A 21,975-nucleotide genomic window follows, 5' to 3' on the forward strand; every position below is an offset into this window, starting at 1 on the left:
GACTTTTTTCCTTTCATATGTTTTGAAATTTACATGTACATTTTATATTTCATTGGTTCACCTGTATATTGGGCTATTATGACCCTGTGTTTAACATCTGTGGCTTATTTAGAGTACAAAATATGAAAATATGTGCATAAAATGCTATTCTAAACCACAGATTTTTTAAAAATTTCAACCAAAGAGAGGTGTATCCCTCTACATCACTTCTAGCAAACACCAGTGGAACCATATAAGACTGTCACAAATCAACATCACACCTTGTGGCAGTCTTGTCCACATGATGGTTAAAAGTATTTGCCCACCCTTGCCATGCAGTGTAGTTGGACAATGTGTCTCTCATTTATTACTGTGAAGGCAGTGGACTTAAATTAATGTAACAATATTTAATTTTGAATATTAAATAACCAGTAACCTATAAGTAGCTTGTGTGCTGTGTTCTTTCCCTTAACAACTGCCATGTTAAACTTGGTACACATTATGAATCTCGGTGATTTTTAAGCTCATAAATGCATCACCTATTACTAGACTTTACATTTAAAAATTATTCAAGTAATCTTGAATGTATAAAAGCATATACAAATAAAGGAAAAGGAAATGTAATACTTTATCAATAGCTTTTCCAACTTTGGATACTGTTCCATGTAGATCTCTATGTTCAGTAGCCATAGCAGCAACCACGTCTTTCACTTTTTTTGCACATTGAGTGAGAATAAGAGCTTGAGCAGGTGTTATATCATTTGTTTGGGGTGCTGAAAACAAAGTAAGTTGATAATTGACTGTTTAAAATGCATCCAAGCAAATGAATATCAGATTAAGTTAATCCAGATAACATTTAAAACACAACTGGCGACAAATAAAACAAAGACTTGGCGATAAATGAAACAACAACATCCCGATAATACAAGGGGTACCCCTCTCTCTAACCTAAAAAAATAAATTAAAAGCAAATTTCTATTGCCAATGAACAAAAATCTCAATACACATCATGAATTAAATAGAAAACAAATTATATGTAAAACTTATCTACAGTGTCATTACACAAAAATAGGTGATTAACGTTTTAGTCTACAAATATAAGTTGAAAGAAAAACTACCCCAGCTAAAAAGAATTTCGGGACAGTTTATATTTTAAGGTACTTTTGGGATTGCCACATTATTGTTTCATTTATTTTAAACATGAGTATTTTACGCTGAATATTATGGAAACCCTATTATGACATGATTAGTTGTAATTTGTGTGTTTGCGGTGACTTTGACTGCTGGGAAAATATTTCTCGGAGCTCATTTATGTGTTGGATGTTGGTTAGTACATTGCTTATTTTGTGCTTTACACCATAAAATGCCTGTTAATGCTACGATTAACAAGAAGTTTCTGTGTGCTTTGGAATGAATGGGGAAAAAAATATTGATTGATTGGTGTGTAAATGAAGATTTAAATGGCTTCGTTCACCTCTCAGTAAATTACGCAATGAGATTTAAGCATTTGGAAACCGGACCTCATATCAACACTATGGAAGGTATGTGCGGTGTAATAAAAAAGGATTTTCGAAAGAAATGCCACCGGCAGGATATTTTTTTGATTTTTACTTTTGTGAATTTATGTGGCAACGACAGTATACAGATTCTAGTTCAGATAATTTTAAACTGTTTTTGGATGCTGTTAAGGAATTCCCTGTGCAACACACCAAAGACACAGAAATTTCTAAATAATAAGGTAAGTTGATATTTCACTTTTTGTACTGCACAGAGCTAATTTGATTTAGAGCGCAGTTTATAGAGATTATATATATGTAATATTAAAAGCACAAGGAAAAGCCGGAACACTGTGGATGCGTGATTAGATCCATAATTGAAGAAGAATTTTGATTGCGTAGTATTTAAAGAACTTGGCAGTCGAAGCAGTTTTAATTCCATTTTTATTTCCAATTAATATTTGTGGCCACAATCACTTGGCACTCCAGTCGTGCCTTTCCACAGAAGATTTACATTTTTGATATTGTTGAGATAGAAAGCAAGCCAGCGAAATTACATCTTAGTAGAGAGCAAAAGCTGAAGTGCGTAGTTATGCAAGATGGAGGCACACGAAGAGAAAAGTTTTGGTTTACAAGGACAGTTTCAGTTCCCAATGATTACATCATCAGAGCTGCGCCGATCATAGAGTGATCTAGAAATGACGCAATGCAAAGAAGTTATTACGATTTTAGAATAGAGAGGAAGAATTAATGTTTATAGTTTAATCTATAATTTTGATTCATATATTTTTATCTTACATATATATATGTATGTATAACAGATTCAAACTCAGAAACTTAGAAGCAGTTGTAATATATTCAGGAGCAGGAACAAACTTAGAAGTAATGACGAGTAGTATTTCGATAGCGTAGACGTGTTGATCAATAATGACTAGGAAAATGGAGGTGAATGCAGATTTAAATCATTTTTATTTTAGCAAATATGTTGCGGCGACAATCAAGTTGGCACATTAATTGTGCCTATTCTAAGAGATTTTACATTTTAGATAAACTTACAATAAGAATGAAAGAGCAAACAGACTGCAGTGCGACCAGGCCAAAGCACAGAAAGCAAGTGCGTAACGTTCAGGATGAAATCTCAAGTCAGACCGAGTTAGTTTTGGTTCTCAAAGCATTCTGATTGGATAGTTAATATTGATCTAAAATTACTGGTTGAGTTTTAGTTTCATTTGCATCATCATAATTACCTAAGAATCAGATGACATAGAATAGTCTCAAAATGACACAGTGCAGAGAGGGGTTACTATTTTTAGAATAGAGAAGAGAAATTTATTGCTAATTTAATCTTTAACATATTCTTTATTTATTTTTTGACACTATTTTACTTGGGAAGGTGTTGCATGTAACTAAGAATGCCACAAAAAATTTCCCAATTTTTGCCAAGGGCTAACCTGAAATATTATTCCTCCGAATTTTGATTAAACATGCGATTGCATAATCCAATGCCTCTAAGAAAAATATTTCAGGCTTACTTTCTTACGTGTCTTTCAATGTGGTGATTTACTAATGTGGGAGCATTTTTACCCAATCCTCAGTATTTTTCCAGGATGAAATATATAAAAAGCTTAAATACTGTAACATTAAAAAGAAATTCTATATGCCCAGAAACAAGTATTTATGCATAAATGTATGCAGTTCTAGATGATAAAGGTATTCTGAAATCATTCACGTAAAAATGACAGAACATTGATAGAAATTTTCTAATATGTAGAAAATTAAGAGAATTTCTGCACTTATACAGAGTAAAATCTCAACTATCCAACATTCACCTGGAATTCACTGGAAAGCTCAAGGTAACCATATTTTAGAAAAAAAAATTAAGTAAATGAGAGATTTGTAATGCCATTATAGAGCTCATAATACTATTAACTGTCGCCAAACAGTGTAATTTAGCACCAGTAATTGATAAGCATGATGTCACAACACAATCAACAGAAGTTCGCTTTGGTGAAGTGTAAATTAGATTAAGTCCTGATAAGCTGAATTAATTTTTGTAAAGAAGGATATAAGTTATATTTTTTCCTTGCACTTTGAAAAAATGATTAATATCTGGGACTATTGGAGTATTTTCAAATTTGCAGGATCCAATACAAGTCATAATATGTTAAATGAAAAAATAATGGTAAAAAATTATAAGCGATTTAAATTTCTTTATACACTACATCCGTAATTTGTATCTGTTTATTATCTAACTAAAAGAAAGATATGTTCATTTAAACTTCTGCCAGAATGAGTGACAACATCTCCGGCAACTTCATGTTCAGCAAGATTTCATAATCAGATCAGAAATACATTGACTTTTATAAGCCTGAAATGCACTTTTTTAAGAAATATGTTTTAAATGCAGGCTTTTGATATTCAAGCTCATAACAAATAAGACAATTGTTTCTACAATTTTAGATTGGAATTTTTTCTACTAATTTGGTTTTGCTAATGTGAATTTCATTTTTTATATACTCATTTATCAAACTCTAACTGTATATACATATTGTAATGAAGTTATTATTTGATATTCATGACATTCAAGTTACATTAAATATATTACAAGTCAGAAAATTGCCATACTATGAAGAAAAATTCCACTGTCATATAAATTTCTGTATTAGTAATCATACTTTATTTGCAAGCTAATCAGATGATTAGCATACAAGATATGAACATCTAAACAACACGCAGAGCTTTCAATTTTGGCAATATCGACTATAATATGCAAATTTGGCTATACTCTTATATGCAACCTAAGATCACAAAATGTGACGATATGTGTTCTACGCTGGTTCTTAGCACGATTCCGTGCGGTGGGTTGGTTGGTGGACGATGCTGTTTGTATGGCAACCTTTTTTACGTTGAAACTTGGAGACGTGGTGGCAAGATTTCAGTTGCGTATTTTAGATTGTGTGGAAAGTAAATTTAGTATTGAAAGGTACGATGTTGGAGTTGTTAACAAGTCTTTTGTTCACAGGTGTGTTTATGCAGATAGAAGTGCATTTTTGGAATTTCTATGGGAGTCGGGACTTTTAAAACAGAGTTTGGCGTGTCCGAAATGCGGAGCTGATATGAGAATGTGGACGAAGAATGGTGTTTCTGATAGACTTGTGTGGGTTTGCAGTCAAATGGTTGCTGCTAAAGTATGTGGCTGTCAGCAGAGTTTAAGGTTTGAATTGTGGTTTTCGTGTAGTAAGTTAACTTTGAAGGAAGTTTTCATCGTTACTTTCGAAATCTTGAATCACAGAAAGACATGTGATATAGCAAAATCGTGGCACTTTTGTTGACAGACGTTGTGTGACTGGCAAAAATTTTATTCACATATGTATTATTGTAAGTGCATTTAATTTTACTATTTTTATTTTGTAGAATGTTATGTTCATTGTTTTTTTTACTATGAATTTCTGTTATTTGAACTGTTTGTAATTTATTTTAGTTATTTTAGTTTATTTTGTTGATTTGTGCGCAATGCCTTGATTGTGCAATTCATAGATGTTTTTTTAACTTTAAACAGAATGCTATGTACATGGTATTCTTTGAAATTTATTGTTATTATGTTAATTTATTAAAGCGAGGTGTGCATAGTTTGTAGACTCTTTTGCTGCCTAGATTGTGCAATTCGTAGATGTTTTTTTTTAAGTTAAAACATATTGTTGTGTACATGGATTCTTGTCGAATATTTTTGGTTAGAAACTTTACGTTTTTGCTATCTATATTTTTTGTTTTTGTTTCGGACTTTTAGCTTAAATTGTGTGTTCAAAATGTGTTTTTTGCATGTGCGAAAACCACGTTTTTGGAGACATTTTAGGCTTAAATTTCAAAATGCAAACAAAAGATTTAGATAGTAATATGGCACCATGGAGTTTCTCGCCATAAATGTTTGGCGAGAAATTTGGCGATCTGAGGGCACATATAAGAGTTGTTCTGCAAATTCTTATGTTGTTTCTAAGTCTGGTGAATATGAAGACAATTAATGCCTTTAAGACATTCTTACACTTAGTCATATCAGTAAATAAACAAGGCTCAAGAGAGGCTCCATGTTAAGACTCTACTTTTAGTTGATCCTTCTACCATGGAGTGAATACAGATTAATGCTATAATTAATGATCTGATCTGAGGATAATGGATGCAGGAAAAATTGTGCAACATCGTAATGGTTCGGAACAAAAAAACATCAAACCTCACTAATTGCTTTGCATTAAATCAGGCCATATTTAACCCACAGTTCACAAATGGAAACAGTTTGTTAAGCATATAGGATGCTTCCACCTCTCCACCACCACCTTCCATGGACAATTTTAAGACGAATGGCTTAAGGCTTCCATTAACAGCAAGTGATCGTTATGGATGTTTAGAGTTGTGTGGAATGCCAAATGAGGCAGTACGATCTTCAGTGATGAATCTTTCTTCCGCCTTACAAATGGTGATCGATGTGTGAGGTTATGGAAGTGATGTAGCCATCAAGTGGACACCTCTACAATTTTCTACACAAACATAAAAAAAAATAATAATAAAAACCATGAATACAAATTTCTACACAAACATGAATATAAAAAAATCATTTTGGGTTCTTTAATGTCAACAGCTGTTCATACCTAGTTTGCATTACAGCCACATTAAAGAGACAATACTATATTGTTGATATGGTACAACTCCGCCTTCTTCTATTATCAGAACATCCCAAATGCCATTTTTCAGTAAATGCTGAGCTATACATTGCTCATCTCAACTTGAATCCATTATATGGTGCGCATGAGCTTCTTTACCTTTCCAATTTCTCACCAATTGAGCATTTGTGAGCCATTACTGGACATTAGTTGAATATCTCCCCTCTTCTGCAAAATGAAGATGAACTGAAGGGTCACATAATCAAGAATGTTGGAAAATACCACAGAATCTGATTCAGCTCAGAGAACCGATTGGTTCGCTACTGGGTACAAAATATGAATAACCCCCCTGCATGTAATCACCAACCCAGGATGATTACAATGCCGATTTTCGATCAATTGCGAGTTCCTGATATTTAGTACATGGGTGACCATAAAAGTACAGTTCATGAAAAAAATAAGGAACATTGGATGCATAGTAAAATCACATTGAAACACTTAAAGAGTTCGAAAGAGACTTACACCTGAAGCTGTCGCTATTAAAGTAAACAATTTTATAGCAATTATTGACAGAATAAAAAGAATTGCTAGTATTTGCAAGAACCAATTTCTGATGAAAAAGCGTGTGTAGGTAACAGTATAATATGTAATACAAAACAACTGTAATACAGATACAAAGCAAAAAGACAACAAGAACATAGACAGAAATATTTACATAACAATTAAGAGATTTGACATAACATTATTGATTTAGGTGTCGAAGAACCACAAGTAGCCTTCTATGATTGTCATTACTTTTATAATCATAGCTTCATACAGAAAACGTGCTGTTTTGCACATGAGAGATTTTCATAAAAAAATTTCCGGCAAGCATGGCAATATAAATTAGAATTTCAGGGATTTTAAGTTCACTGTGAATTCGCGAAATCCTAATGAACCAACAGCAATTCACCGCCTTGCTGAGGAGAACATTTTGTATGACAGGACAGGCATAGGTGAGTATGGAATACAAAAGGGGCTTATAAATAAGTATTTTATTACCAATAGAAAGAATGTTGTTCCGAGTAATTAAAGGGACTAGTGTATGTTTACGCACTTGGAACTTGGGATCATTTATTAAATTCTTGATCATCCATTTATAAATATAGTTTGATCAATATCCAATGTGGCATTTTCTCTGTCAGGCAATGTATTTACACTCACATGTTAATATTCTGGAAATATAGTATGTGCTTAAGGGTTAATACATTGTCATAAAATTTAGCTTATGTGAAGTATAAGAGATATGCCAAATTTAGCTGTTTTATCATTAGATAATGATTTTAATAAGGCAACCTTACTGATTGGTGCATAGTGCTGAATTTGTACAATTTTCTGGTATTTTAAGTGGAAAAGATCTCTGTGTACATGAAAAGAAAAGCCATATATAATATTTATTGTGCAATTCTCTTGTGCTACTTCTTTACGCAAAAACAGGTCACTGTGTATACAGGGGAAAAATAATATATGCTATAATCTTTATTTAACAACCCAAACTTGTATTTTAAATTGTTTTCTTTTAATATGGTGATACTTTTTTCCCAAATTATCATAAATATTGATAGTTTGGCGATATTTCTGAAAAAAAGTAGCTAACTTGTCTCTCGTAACTTTTACTTAAAATCTTACATAAAAGATACTTACTTTCACTGAAGAAATTGAAACCACCATTAACCCTTAGCACTCCACACATTTTTGTATCACTGCCTACCAGCAACTCCGACACATTTTCGCAGTGGAACGAGTGTGAAGAAGGAGCCTTAATTTAAGTGAGAAGAAATACATGTGCTTGTGAATGTTTTTGATTTTATTTATTTTACACATATGCACCTTCTTCTTGTAAATGAAAAAAACAAATTTAATTTTGTAATTCACCTTTGGCGATACACTAAAATGTATTCTATCCGGAATAGCTAATTCTTCCATGACATCGCGCCATTCATCTAAGTCTTCCAGCGACTCTTCGCTTTCACTTTCAGTAACTACCATTCTTCGTCTCTTTGGTAGTATAATTTCGGAACCACTACTTGAAGTGTTGGAATTATAATCAACATCGTCTTCCACAATATCTTTTAACAACGAAAAATCAAACACATCTTCACTATCACTCAATATCAAACACATCTTCACTTCACTATCACTCACTCTATATTCTCATCACAATAATTATTCTTCTCCATGTTGCTAACCATAAAATGCGTCAAATAATGTTTCAATCGTAACAGTAGCGAGACTGAGCACATTTTAACTACAGATAACAATTGCCAACGCCGACGATTCCATAACATCTTAAGCCTAATCATGCTAAAAAAATTGGGCTCTGCAGCGCAGCCTACGGAGTTACGGAACAAACGACGGACGGCTCTGCAGCGGAGCCTACAGAGTTACGGAACAAATGACAGACGGCTCTGTAGCGGAACGCTAAGGGTTACATTTTGAAATGAATTATGCTTATTTTTAGTTTTAATGTAAAATGTAAGCTGATACAGAAAGATATGTAGGGATATTTGAACCTAAATGCTGTCTTTTCCACAAACAAATGATTACAATAAATCATATATATTTTTACTGGTTTAGAAATTTTTACAATATTTAGAAATAGTAATAAGCAAATTTTCATGCATACAGGTGAGAATGCAGCTGTTGCCAAATTTATTTTATTTTTTTTTTTGGCTCGGCTAATCTTTGGAATATGGTAACAGGTAGTTTGGCGACATTTTGGTAAAGCGATAAAGGTTACTAGCTAGGACTTTAGCAGTGTAAATGTATAAAGTCAAGAGTGTGCGCAATGCCATTTTTGTGCAATTCTGGGATGTCTTTTTAAGTGAAAATAGGTCGACGTGTACATGGATGATACCGTGTATGTGCAATACTTAAAAACGCGGCAAGCTGTTTGCGATTCTGCACTTTCTCCCAACTTCGCACCTAATCTTCGTCATGATTAAGCACTTTTATTCCATAAAAGTTGTAGCATAAGCGTAATTCGGCTAGCAGATTGTTGGAAATAATGTTGAGTAAAAAAAAAAAAAAAAAAAAAAGTGCCTTTACTTCGTGAAAACAAAATGGCATCCAAAACAAAACTAGCAGATTGCTGTAGCAGGGTTTTTCGCGAAACTTTCGCCAAAAAATCGCCAAGTTACCATAATTTGAAGATTAACCTTTGGCTCTAGTGTAGAATTGAGTGCCCCTTCGATTAGCAACAATTTTTTTTTTTTTTTTTTTTTTAAATTCTGGCGATGAAATCTCATTTCTGGTTATCATGACAGTTTTAACTTTGTTTTAGCTTCCTGATATTTTTAAAATGAAAATAGACTGATGAGTACATGGACAATATTAAGGCAGTGCGCAATGCCTAGTCGATGCAATTCTGGGATTTTTTTAAGTGAAAACAGATAATGTGTACATGGACACAGAGTTTGTGCAATTCTTTGACTTCTTACTTTGGTTTTGAGTAGCAGCCATCTTGAAATTGTGCTCTCCTGATGCCAATCTTGGTGTCAAAAAAGAATCGCCAAAAAACAAGGGGCAGCCAATTGTAACCTTTTACCTTATTTATATATATACATTCAAAAGTCATTAATTCGGACACGAATAATCCGGACCTCAAAGCTACAAACTTTCTGTGCAGGCATCGCGTTGACGCATGCGCATAGGCGTTTACGCATGTGCGTAAGACCTTTACGGCTGCGAATTTGAGGGTGCGCAAGCGCATAATACGTTTACGCATGCGCGTTTAATGTATAACGGACGGTATAAGCTAAGCTAAAACTATCTAATTCAGTTAATGTTGCAGATTGCGTTGTTCCTTAATCTTCGAATTGGATCCGGCTTATTATTTTTTGCAGACTGTTAGAGCAATTTTATAAAAGTAAGCTTGAACTTTCGATTATGTCAAATAGAATTTCCGATATATATTTACTAATATGTAAGGGATCTACAAAGCGAAAGTATGTTTTGAAATCCGAAATCTATTTATCAATTTCACGCTGCTTTGCGGCAGGAGGGGGGGAGAAACGCCGTGGCGCGCAATGAATTGGAAGTTGATCTGTCAGCACTATCCTTATCTTCAGGGCAGATGTTTTTATTTTATTTGGCTTATAATTCCTTACTAAATGTAGTATTGGCTGATCTTTGGAATATGGTAACTGGTAGTTTGGCGTCATTTTGGAGGCGATAAAGGTTATTACCTAAGACTTTGGTAATAAAGTGAGAAGCACTCAGTTCCAATTACGCATTATTTTGTGTGAGGGAAATGAGAGATCATGATATGTCATGTGATATTAATGGACGAATTACAGTTGTTTAATCGGAAAAGGGGGGAAATCTGGAAATTTCGTATTTAGCTTTATTCTGTGTTGTGTGAAACGTGACATTAATGGATGAATTACAGTTCTTTAATAGGAAAAGGGGTTTAATTTGAAAAAATTATTTTGTATTAAGCTTCATTGTGTGTTGTGTGAAATAGTGTTGATTAATTTTCGGATTGCATGGCGCTATGTAAAGTGAATTCTAAATTTTTAATGCGTTTATCTGATAATAATAATAAGTTGAGATTTTGTGAAAGGAAGGATATTACAGTTAAGTTTACATGGCGGTGCAAGAAATATGGTGAAAATGGACATTTTGTGAAAAGGAGTGTAAGGAAGGGTATGTGGTTTGCTGAAAGTAGTTTGAGTATAGGTGAAATTTTATTAATTTCTTATTACTTGGTTATTTAGGATTTAGAAATTAGCAGTAGTACTGCAGCCACGTAATGAAGATTCTAAAGAAGATTAGGTAAGTTAGTATTTTTAATCATTTGAGGATATTATTTTTATGCATTGTTCTAAATGTAAGGAGTAAATTAATGTGGTATTATTGGAAAATTATTATTAGCAATGATTTAGTTTAAAGTAATTAGGATTGTAATCTAATTTTTATTAATTTAATGTATGTGCTTATTTATATTTTAAGTAGTGTTTTTTAATTTAATTATATTTTAATTTAATGATCGTGATTTTGTGAGTTATATATTTGTAGTATTTTGGAATACGTTTGAGTAGTATACGTTGAGTATTTTGATGCATTTTCGTGAAATTTTTCTAATTTATGAGAAAAAAGCAGTGTACATGGATATAGTGAAGAGTGTGCGCAATGCCATTTTTGTGCAATCCTGGGATGTTTTTTTAAGTAAAAATAAGTCGACGTGTACATGGTTTAGTGATATTTTAATTAAATGATAGTTATTTTGTGAATTTTATGTTTGTAGGAATTTGGTATACGTTTCAGTTGAAGTAATTCGGCTAGTAGATTGTTAGAAAAAGTGTTGAGTAAATAAAAAGAAAAGAAACATGTCTTTACTTCGTGAAGACAAAATGGCGGCGAAAAAAAAATAGAGGGTTGCTGTAGCAGAGTTGGTCGCCAAAAAATCGCCAAGTTACCATAATCCAAAGATCAACCGTAGTATTTCATCTCGATGTACTCCGTCTTTGATATGATTTAAATCAAGTTTCTCGTCATTATAATTCGCTTCCGATAGTGAAGAAAGTGACAGAGAGGTTATTGAAAACGAAAACATTCTCGGCACAGCAATTATAGGACTTGAACAGCGGAACTTTGTAAGTAAACAAGAAATTATGTTTGTTGAATTAAAGAGAAAGTATTGTCACATGAAATGAAGCAACTTACATTGAAAGAAATGTTTAATAAAGTGAACAAACAAATATTAAGCTTTTTCTTTTTGTAAATTTTGATACCTTTTAGATCATAATTGTTCTTTATTTCATAAATTACAGTTTAATATTTTTAATTTTGTAATTTCTGCATGCCATCTTACCAGATTTAAACTGATGATCTATAATCCGGAATCACCGAAGTCCCGACGAGTCCGGATTAACGACTTTTGACTGTATATATTTCTGAATTACTACTATATGGATTAGTCTTATCATTTTACCTGATTCCATAACACTCACAAATAGAATAAATTTGTTTTAATTTTAAAAAATGCAGATAATGCAACACAATTACTAAATCTTTCACCAAGTCATCTAAAATTTGTCAATAATCTTTCATATCATATATATGTTAGCACTATATCTAGTTTCTAGTATCAGATTTATGACATCAAAAACTTTTTGGTTACAATTAATGCAGGTTTTTCTTTTCTGTGCATGTAACTAGATCAAGATTTCAGCTCAACTATATCAACAGCACAATATATATTCATGGTCATGAGATGAATATTTTAAGCTGAGTTCTACCGTGTAGCTTTTTTTTATAAACATTTAAGGCCTTTTTTTTTAGGTCAAATGTATGCATAACACTATATAGAATATAGAATTCCGAGTTCTTTTGTGATAAAATTATTTCAGTTTCAATAAAAGCCCTTTGCGGCTAATCTTTAGAATATAGTAACAGGTAGTTTGGCGACATTTTGGTAAGGCGATAAATGTTACTAACTAGGACTTTAGCAATAATCGGAGAAGTACACAGTTTGAATCACAGATTATTTTGTCTCGGAGAAATGAGGGTAAAATCCTAGTACACGGTGCAGCCTTGGCGCGATTTCGAAAATTATCGCCAACACCAAAAATGACCCAAAGAACGTCTATGTATATATTATAAACTATCACTACATAGTACATACTATATAACTATGTATAACTATATACATTCTTTGAATGACCCGTTTACTACTCATCGTATATGTTTCGATTTTACTGCTCATCATAAAGTCGCCAAAAGTAGCCAAATCCCGTATGCACCGGATACTAGGATTAAGCCGAAATGAGAGATCATGAGACATGTAATGTGACATTTTACGGAAAATTGCAATCGTGATTTTAGCTAATAAGCACTTAGAAACAATTTCATTTTTCGCAAACATTTATCATTCAACAAACATTTATCGCCTTACTAAAATGTCGCCAAACTACCTGTTACTTTATTCCAAAGATTACCCGAAGATGATTATTACTTTCAAAAAAATTTTAATAAATTCCTAAAATACTTTGCGTTACAAAAATTACCTCTTTCTTGTCGATACTGCAGTGATTACATTGATTTCAGAAAGTTTTCTGAAAAAGAGTGATTAATTTCGTAGGTAAAACGATTAATTTAGTAGTTCAAACTCATTTAGCCAAGTCGCTTAACATACAATGATTTGAAATCATAAATGCGTTTTATTTTTAAATACCCAAATGAACCAAGTGCGTCTTTTACAAAATATATTCTCTTTTCAATAAAAACAGTGAGAAACGTAGGTTTGAATGGTGAACAATATTCCCTTCGTACAACTTTGTTTCTATAACACGTATCGGATTCATGTGCATTCTAGCATTTTTACAAATTAAATCCATTTCTTGTTTCAGAATACTTATAAACTAGGTGTTTTAAGTGAAACATTTCATGAAGTTTAAACCAACCTTCCATAAATTCTCTCTGAATGCCTTGCACATATTCAATAAGTTCTGTTAGTGTCCGCCATACATGGTCATTAAATGCACCAAATTTACTCAACACTTTCTCAATCTCTTTTTCTACATTAGCACAGGAATCCATTCTGAAACTTCCTATATTAATAAACTGTAAAAATTTAAATTAAAAACTGATAATGCTTAACATATTAGGACACAAGAACTATTAAAAATAAAAACCAACATTTGTGATTGTAAACAACTCGTGCGAAGTGAAAGTGTGCGTCAGCTTCCAGATCTGTCACAGCTCTGCAGTAAATCCTTTTAATTATATATTTTTAAATATTTACTTAAATTAATTAAAATATTTTTTTAAAATTTGAAATAGAAAATAAAAATAGAAAGATAAACATATCAAATATGCTGTGAAGGAAAATTCCAGATTAAATTCCTCAAACAGAGAATTACAAGTAAAGGCTTAAAGATAAAAGCATAATGTATTGAATAAATTTTGTAAGATTGAAATCCCCATTTAATTTCGTAGTTAAGGGTTCAGACTCCTTTCAATTTTGATGCATTTAGCTTATTTAGCTGAGTGGAATTCAAACGACTAGAACAATCGAATTCAGACCAAGGAGGTCTTGAATCAGACTGTATATTTGTAAATTCCATAAACAGACAGATTAACCTTAATCTCCTTTTCTTTCAATTAAGGACTTAAAATTCTTTTATTCAAGCACAATATAACTATTGTAAACAATATTTAATTACTAAATATGAATTACTGCAAATAATGGTTTATTTATATTCAAGTTAAAACTGAGGCATAAATTAAGCTAGATCACGGAGTATAATGAGCTAGATTTTACACTACATGACTTTAGAATTGACTGATGAAATATTAGACTTGTTTTCCTAATTGTGATTTTTCAGTATAACTTATGCTTAAATTTTAATTCTAAGAGCAATTTTCAAATATTATGCATATTGCTTGAAAATGTTACGTAATTGCTCGCGTGCAAAACCAGAATTATATTTGAAGCGCGTGACTAATGAGGTAACAAAACGCTTCTGGCAATATTTTGTTTGTAAGTAAACATCTGTAAGAAATGTGCTGGAGCGATATGTTCCACCAAATTTACTTATTTACAGAAAATTAATTTTCCTTATATTACGGTGTACTGTAATTAAAAAAGAGACACAATTCTTCAAAGGTTTCTGTTCAAAGTATTTTGATGATACAAAAAGCAGATGTAAATTTGCTGCAGGTGAAAGTGAACTGATCGGAGCGTCTGAGATACTGGAAGAAAACAACTTTGCCCAAGCAACAGGCAGTTTTGAAAGAGAATTGTGAAAGTCAGAGCGACCTCGATCGTTATAATGCTGTCTTGATTTATTATAATCAGCAATAATTTTTATAATACATGATTATTTTTTATTGGCGGAAGTTATTTTTAAACATTTAAAATATGTGGCTAAAACTGTTACTTTTAACTATATATTTGCTTTTTTTGTTTATACTCGCTCGCCTTCTGGAGGCAGCGTCATGGTATCACGATACTGGAACGTTTTTGACATCTTTTGCTGTTTTAGATCCAATAACATTGAGTGTAAAAAAATTAAAGCAGTTACTAGATAACAGAGGTATCAGTTACTCCGGCGTGGTGGAAAAGAAGGAGTTAATGGAACTTGTTGAGTCATCAGGTTTGTTTTTTTATTTAAGAACATCTTTTATATTGCTGAAAAATATTAATTTTAAGAGAAAATGGGTTCAGATACTTCAAAATTATATCAATAAGAAAAAAAGTGGTTAATCTTTGGATTATGGTGTACTGCAGGTTGTTTAAGATAAGGGAGCAATAGTAGACTATGTGTTCTACACATTGTGACATTTTCAGAATAGAATTGTATTATTAAGATACTGAATTTGAGTAGTTAGAACTTCAGTATTGAATTTTAACTCGTACTTTAAGGATCATAGGAATTATTTTTATATTAATTCCTTTATCATTCTTGAAGCATGTTAATTCAAATAGCATTTTGTTGCAATTTCCTATTTTGCTATGTTGTTACGCTGAAGGTAAATAGAGATTACACTTTTAAGTAAATGAAAGTAATTTGATTCATTAGAAGAGGAACACGAAATTTACTTTTATGATTTTGTCATTTTTTCCCCTCCTAATACTGTTGTGTTTTTAGTATCACATTCCTTAGTAGCTGTATACATAAATGACAAAATCACTAATTCATCGTATATTTGGTTTCTGGTGAATAAGTATTCGAAGCCAGTGCAATCTCGGTGACTGATTGTGTAAAACCATGCAGTGCTAATCTGATGAGCCTTCTTGTGATAACTCCTATCCCCCCAAAAAATAAATAAATAAACATCTCTAAAAGTGACCAATATTTCTAAGAATGTAAACACTGCTACTAAACTTTTTAGATCGTAGATTTACAGATAATATCTAAAGTTGTGGGCCGCTGTCATAAAGATAATTAACTACTTAACATTTTGAGTGAACATTCTTGCAACAAAACAGGCTTGCAGCACATCCATTTTCATGGATTTTTCCTGTTTATAGTTCTTAAAGTATGTAATTCTTCTGTGCTTTACTGTAATAAACTCTCTGCAATATCAAGTCATATACTCCATATTTCCAAATATAGAGTATAAAATACTTCATATTTGACTTGATATTGTTGTATTTTAAAAATATACGTAGAGTTATGCAGAATTACTTGCTACTTTAGTATAAGTTGCAGTTTTTGTGTCTTGAGAGATGGTATTTTCATTTAATGTCAGTGCTTATCAAAGGTTAAATTTTTCTTTTTATTAAAATTTTTATTTTTTAATTTTATGTATACCGTTGAATAATTTAAAATTTATTTTTAATCAGATCATCATGTATAATTTAAATTTGGCACTGAAATTGAAAACATGAGCCTAAATTATGAATGTCATCCTCTATAATATTCAGGTAAAGTGCAGAATCGCCCACTTATTTGTTTGGTGTCTTTTACAAGGGGAAAAAAATTGGATTTTTTTCAATTTCCTTTTATTTTTTAAGTGAAAATAAGTCGATGTGTACATAGATAAAGTCAAGGGAGTATGCAATGCCATTTTTGTGCAATTCTGAGATTTTTTTTAAGTGAAAATAGGTTGATGTGTACATGGGTACCGAGTATGTGCAATTCTTAAAAATGTGCCAAGCAGTGGGTGATTCTGCACTTTCCCTTAATATTCGATAATAATTATTTGTAGAGTAATAATAATCAGACAATTTTTTTATGGAAAACATGTAAATCTTTTAAATAAGATATAAGAATATTGACCGCATGTTTTATTTCCACTTTAACTGTTTGACAATAAACTTTTAAAAGATTTTTCAGTTGTTAACATTCTTAGCCAGGATGGTTGACAAGACACCATATTTCTGCAGATGTGGAGCATTATTTTTTTATTAGCTAGCAAAATCTATGGTTGCATAGTGCATTGCCTCATGAATACTTTTCAGGTGAATGCGGATTATAAGAAGGTGCTAAATAATGTTATCATACATGAGCAGAATTCAGTGATTATGAAATTTTGTGAATTTAAGAAAATGCCAGGAAGCAAAATGCCTAGCATTGGCCCTGTTTTGTTATTCTCTAGTGATCGGTAAACGTTTACAATTGGGTGCCCCTTGTTTTTTAGCTATTCTTTTTTTGATGCCATGATCGGCACCAATAAGGCACAATTTCAAGATGGCCGCTACACAAAACCAAAATATGAAGTCAAAGATTTGCACAAACTCTGTGTCTATGTACACATCAATCTGTTTTCACTTAAAAAAAAATCATCCCAGAATTGCACAAACTAGGCATTGCGTACTGCCTTAAATTTGCCCATGTACACATCACTCTATTTTCATTGAAAAAAAAATCAGGAAGCTAAAACAAAACTGAGGTTTAATCGCCAAAATTTTAAAAAAAAATTTGTCGCTAATCGAAGGGGCACTTAATTCTACACTAGAGCCCAGTGATCTAATGCCCATGTAGCGATAGTCTCTGAAAGTAACCATTATATCTAAAAAAATAGGGCTCTACTATTATATGCACGGGAATACTCAGATGTGGCAATATGTGTTCTGCATTGGTGTTTGACACAATTGTGTGTTGTATGGCAACCCTGTTGACGTTGAAAAATCTTTTGCTGGAATAGTTTAATTGCTTGTTGGTTCGTGTCGTGCGTGTTTTGAAATGGCGTATGTTGCAATGAGAGACGTAGTGGGAAGATTTCAGTCGCGTATTTTAGATTGTGTGCAAAGAAAATTTAGTATTAAAAGGTACGATGTTGGAGTTGTTAATGAGTCAGCTCTGTGTAATGCTCTGTGTCTGAGAAGATAGGAGAGAAAGATAATGTGGTGGAAGTTGATGAATCGAAGTACTGCAAAAGGAAATATCATTGTAGCCATCCTGTTGAAGAGCAGTGGGTATTTAGAGGTGTAGAAAGAGGGTCTGGGAGATTATTTTTAGTGGCTGTGCATGATAGAAGTAGGGAAACACTGATGCAGTGTATTAAAGAGCGGATTGAGCATGGTACAACTATTTTTTCGGATGGATGGAAATCTTAGAAGGATTTAGGAAAAGAAGTTTTTGAACAATAGAATAGTGATTACATGGCAGCATGTTAAAGGCAGTGTGAAATTAGTATTTCTGCTGTCCGAAAAAGCATTCATTCATGGTAAGTGCATTTTATTTTATTCTTGTTCTTATTTTGTAGAATGTTATGTTCATTGTTTATGAATTTCTGTCGTTATTGTTGTTTTCTTTTAATTGGGTGAAATTTATTTTAGTTTATTTTGTTGATTAGTGCATAGTGCCTAGATTGTGCAATTCGTAGATGTTTTTTAAAGTTCAAACAGAACGTTGTGGGCATGGTATTCTTTGAAATTTATTGTTGTTATGTTAATTTATTAAAGCAAGGTGTGCGTAGATTCGTTCGTTGCCTAGATTGTGCAATTCGTAGATGTTTTTTTAAGTTTAAACATAATGCTGTGTACATGGATTCTTGTCAAATATTCTTGGTTAGAAACTTTACGTTTTTGCTATCTAAATTTTTTGTTTTTGTTTCGGATTTTTAGCTTAAATTGTGTGTTCAAAACATGGGCTGATCTTTACGATATGGTAACTGGTAGTTTGGCGACATTTTGGAGGCGATAAAGGTTACTACCTGGGACTTTGTAATAATGTGAGCCGTACTCAGTTCCGATTACGCATTATTTTGTGTGAGGGAAATGAGAGATCATGTGATATGTCATGTGATAGTAATGGACGAATTACGGTTCTTGAATCGAAAAAGGGGGGAAATCGGGAAAAAATCTGGAAATTTTGTATTTGCCTTTATTCTGTGTTGTGTGAAACGGTGTTCGTTAATTTTTGGATCCCATGGCCCTAACTAAAGTGAATTCGAAATGGGTATTTAGTGGGATTGAAAGGGGTAATAAGTGTTTCTTTAAGGTTGTGCGAGATAGAAGTAAAGATGTTTTATTAAGTTATTTATTTTACTTGGTACCTTGGTGTGAACTATAAGTATGATTTTAAATATCCTGAAACAGAAATAAGAAAAGTTTATCGGACACGTAATCAAGATTATGAAGAAGAATAGGTAAGTTAGTATTTTTAATTATTTGAGGATATTATTTTTATGCATTGTTCTAAATGTAAGATGGAAGTAAAGTAATTTGCGTAAACGTGCATGGAAATAATTTAAATATTTGACACTAAATATTTGTAACCATTTGTAATGAAGTAAAGGTATGAATTAGTTAGTGACGTTTGGAATGTAATAGATAATGTAGAGGTAAAAGTTTTTGGATATTTTATTTATTTTATACGGGGAAATGTTCATATTTGGAAAGGGTATGTACTTTTTCGCGATCAGGTAATTTCATATATGTTCTTTTTACTGGGTTTAAAGATTCAGAAAATTGTTATGCATTTTCGTGAAATTTTTCTAATTTATGAGAAAAAAGCAGTGTACATGGATATAGTGAAGAGTGTGCGCAATGCCATTTTTGTGCAATTCTGGGATGTTTTTTTAAGAAAAATAAGTCGACGTGTACATGGTTTAGTGATATTTTAATTAAATGATAGTTATTTTGTGAATTTTATGTTTGTAGGAATTTGGTATACGTTTAAGTTGAAGTAAACGTGCAAGTTGTCGCGAAGTTGAAAAACGCGTAAGGAGTATGGTATTGTGCACTTTTTCCCAATTTTGCAGTGAATATTTGTCATGATTAAGCAGTTTTGTTAGAGAAAATTTCTAGCGTAAGTGTAATTCGGCTAGTAGATTGTTGGAAGAAGTGTTCAGTAGATAAAAAGAAAAGAAACATGTCTTTACTTCGTGAAGACAAAATGGCGGCGGGAAAAAAAAAAATAGAGGGTTGCTGTAAGAGAGTTGGTCGCCAAATTTTTGCCAAAAAAACGCCAAGTTACCATAAATGTAAAGATTAACCAAAACATGTTTCTTGCATGTGCGAAAACCGCGTTTTTGGAGACATTTTAAAGTTCGAAATGTTGACAAAAAAAATTAGATAGTAATATGGCAGCATGGAGTTTGGCAACCTGAGGATACATATAAAAGTAGTTCCGAAAATAGTTATCCCAGGTGCACATTTTTTCTGTATTGCAACATCCTCCCCCTCCCTTTGGCTTTCTCAGTTCTTTTCCATTCATAAAATATATTAACTCTTAGTTTTCATTCTACGTGTTCTCCTTTAAACTGTATTCCAGGCAAGTAATCATCAAGTTAACTTATTACAAGCATTATGTTGTCAACACTTGCAAGGGCCGCATATATGTTATGAATTCATTCTTAAAAATCTGCTCAAGAATTGATGCTGCAGAAGTATGGTATCTTGAAAAGTATTTTACTTGCAAAAAGTTGCATTTGGAAAGAAGCACTTGTTATTACATTAGACTCCCGATTATCTGTGCCTGCCGCACAAAGTTTTTTTTTTTTTTTTTTTTTTTTTTTTTTCAAGCGTAAAGCAAAGAAAATAAAATTCACAAAACTGCGTGAAATGTTAAATTTGCTAACATCGTGCTTATTTATGGCAAGAATATCCCAGGCCTTCTCGGAACCTTCCCCTTGGCCCCTTTGATGAGTAAGTGATTTCTTTCTCACTCTTGCAGTGCCCGCACCACCGCCCTCTCTCATGTTAATCTTACTGACACGTCCTCTTCTTCCACTCATCATTGTTAGTTTAAGCGTGATGGTGTTTGTGAACTGGTCCGAGTTAATTTCTTATCTTTTATTGTGTTCAGTGCTTGTGTTTTTTTGTTTTTGTGTTTTTCGTTTAAAATGTCAGGAAAACGAAAGAAGGTTGTGTTGCACAAAAACTAGAATTAATTTTCAAAGTAGCAAACAGCGCTACAAGGCAGCAGATAGAATTGAATTACGGAATCGCAGAAACAACAGTGCGTGACATTCTAAAGCAAATAGACAAACTGGCGAACTTTGCATCAATGTCGGACAGTGCTTCCGCAATGAAAGCGTGAAAAACTATGACCTTTGATGAGCTAGACACGGCACTGACAGAGTGGTTAGCTCAAGTTCGAAAAGAGGGTACTCCTGTAAATAGTCCTATAATTGCGGCGAAGGCAAAAACCTTTTTTGAGTTGTTAGGCCTGAAAGGAAATTTTGATGCGCTTCTTCTGACTGGTTGACTCGTTTTAAGCAGTGACATGGAATTCGAGAAATTGGACTTCATGGGGAGAAACTTAGTTGTGACCAACAAGCAGCCGACAATTTCCACCATGAATAGGAAGAATTTGTTTTAAAAGAAGAGCTATATTTTGAACAAATTTACAATGCCGATGAATCGGGACTTTTGTGGAAATGTCTTCCCACTCTCACTTTAGCATTTGAAAATGAAAGTAAAGTGGCGGGTCATAAAAGCAGTAAGGAAAGGATCACTATCATGTCTTGCAGTAACGCTACGGGTGGACATAAACTTAGACTTGTTTGTTGTCATTGGAAAGTAAAAAAAAAAAAAAAAAAAAACCGAGATCTTTCAAAGGCACAAGGATAGAAAATTTGCTCGTTGATTACTTTAACCAAAAAAAAAAAGGATGGATGAACCGAAACAATTTTTAAGAATGGTTCGAAACCATCTTTGTTCTTTAAGTGCATAAACATCTTAAATAAAAAAATCTGCCTGAAAAAAGCTGTGCTATAGATCGGCAATGCACCTTTAACATGCTTGAACATGCTTGTTGCTGGCTTGTTGAAGACTTTAGCCCGCTTGTTGCTGGGTTCACATTCGATTAGTTCAGCAATACGTGATTTGATAACTCAGCAACAAGCGTGCTAAAGTCTTCTGATGGACAAATTTTTGCAAAGTTTCTCCCCCCAAACATTACTGCGCT

General features: G+C 32.7%; 2 protein-coding genes across 3 annotated transcripts in view; one reads left to right on the top strand and one right to left on the bottom strand.

Annotated features, from left to right (window-relative positions):
• Sou (required for meiotic nuclear division 5 protein souji) overlaps positions 1 to 13,856 on the bottom strand; it is a 66,162-nt gene extending 52,306 nt beyond the window's left edge. Inside the window, exons 1-2 of the mRNA XM_035370914.2 lie at positions 13,573 to 13,856; positions 607 to 752 (exon numbers count right to left, since the gene is read on the bottom strand). Coding sequence (XP_035226805.1) covers positions 607 to 752; positions 13,573 to 13,708 — 282 coding nt within the window. The 5' untranslated portion in view covers positions 13,709 to 13,856. The remainder of the gene's footprint in view (positions 1 to 606; positions 753 to 13,572) is intronic.
• Positions 13,857 to 14,624: 768 nt separating this feature from the next.
• LOC118199099 (E3 ubiquitin-protein ligase RNF103-like) overlaps positions 14,625 to 21,975 on the top strand; it is a 36,155-nt gene continuing 28,804 nt past the window's right edge. The window contains exon 1 of one of the 2 annotated variants that reach the window (XM_035370889.2): positions 14,625 to 15,267. In XM_035370889.2, the coding sequence (XP_035226780.1) occupies positions 15,033 to 15,267 (235 nt within the window). In that variant the 5' untranslated portion in view covers positions 14,625 to 15,032. The remainder of the gene's footprint in view (positions 15,268 to 21,975) is intronic. The other variant, XM_035370898.2, reaches the window with a different exon arrangement.

This window comes from Stegodyphus dumicola, chromosome 10 (assembly GCF_044657685.1).
Source record: "Stegodyphus dumicola isolate Sdum_Otavi_A_Nest chromosome 10, ASM4465768v1".
In the NCBI taxonomy this organism is placed as follows: domain Eukaryota; kingdom Metazoa; phylum Arthropoda; class Arachnida; order Araneae; family Eresidae; genus Stegodyphus; species Stegodyphus dumicola.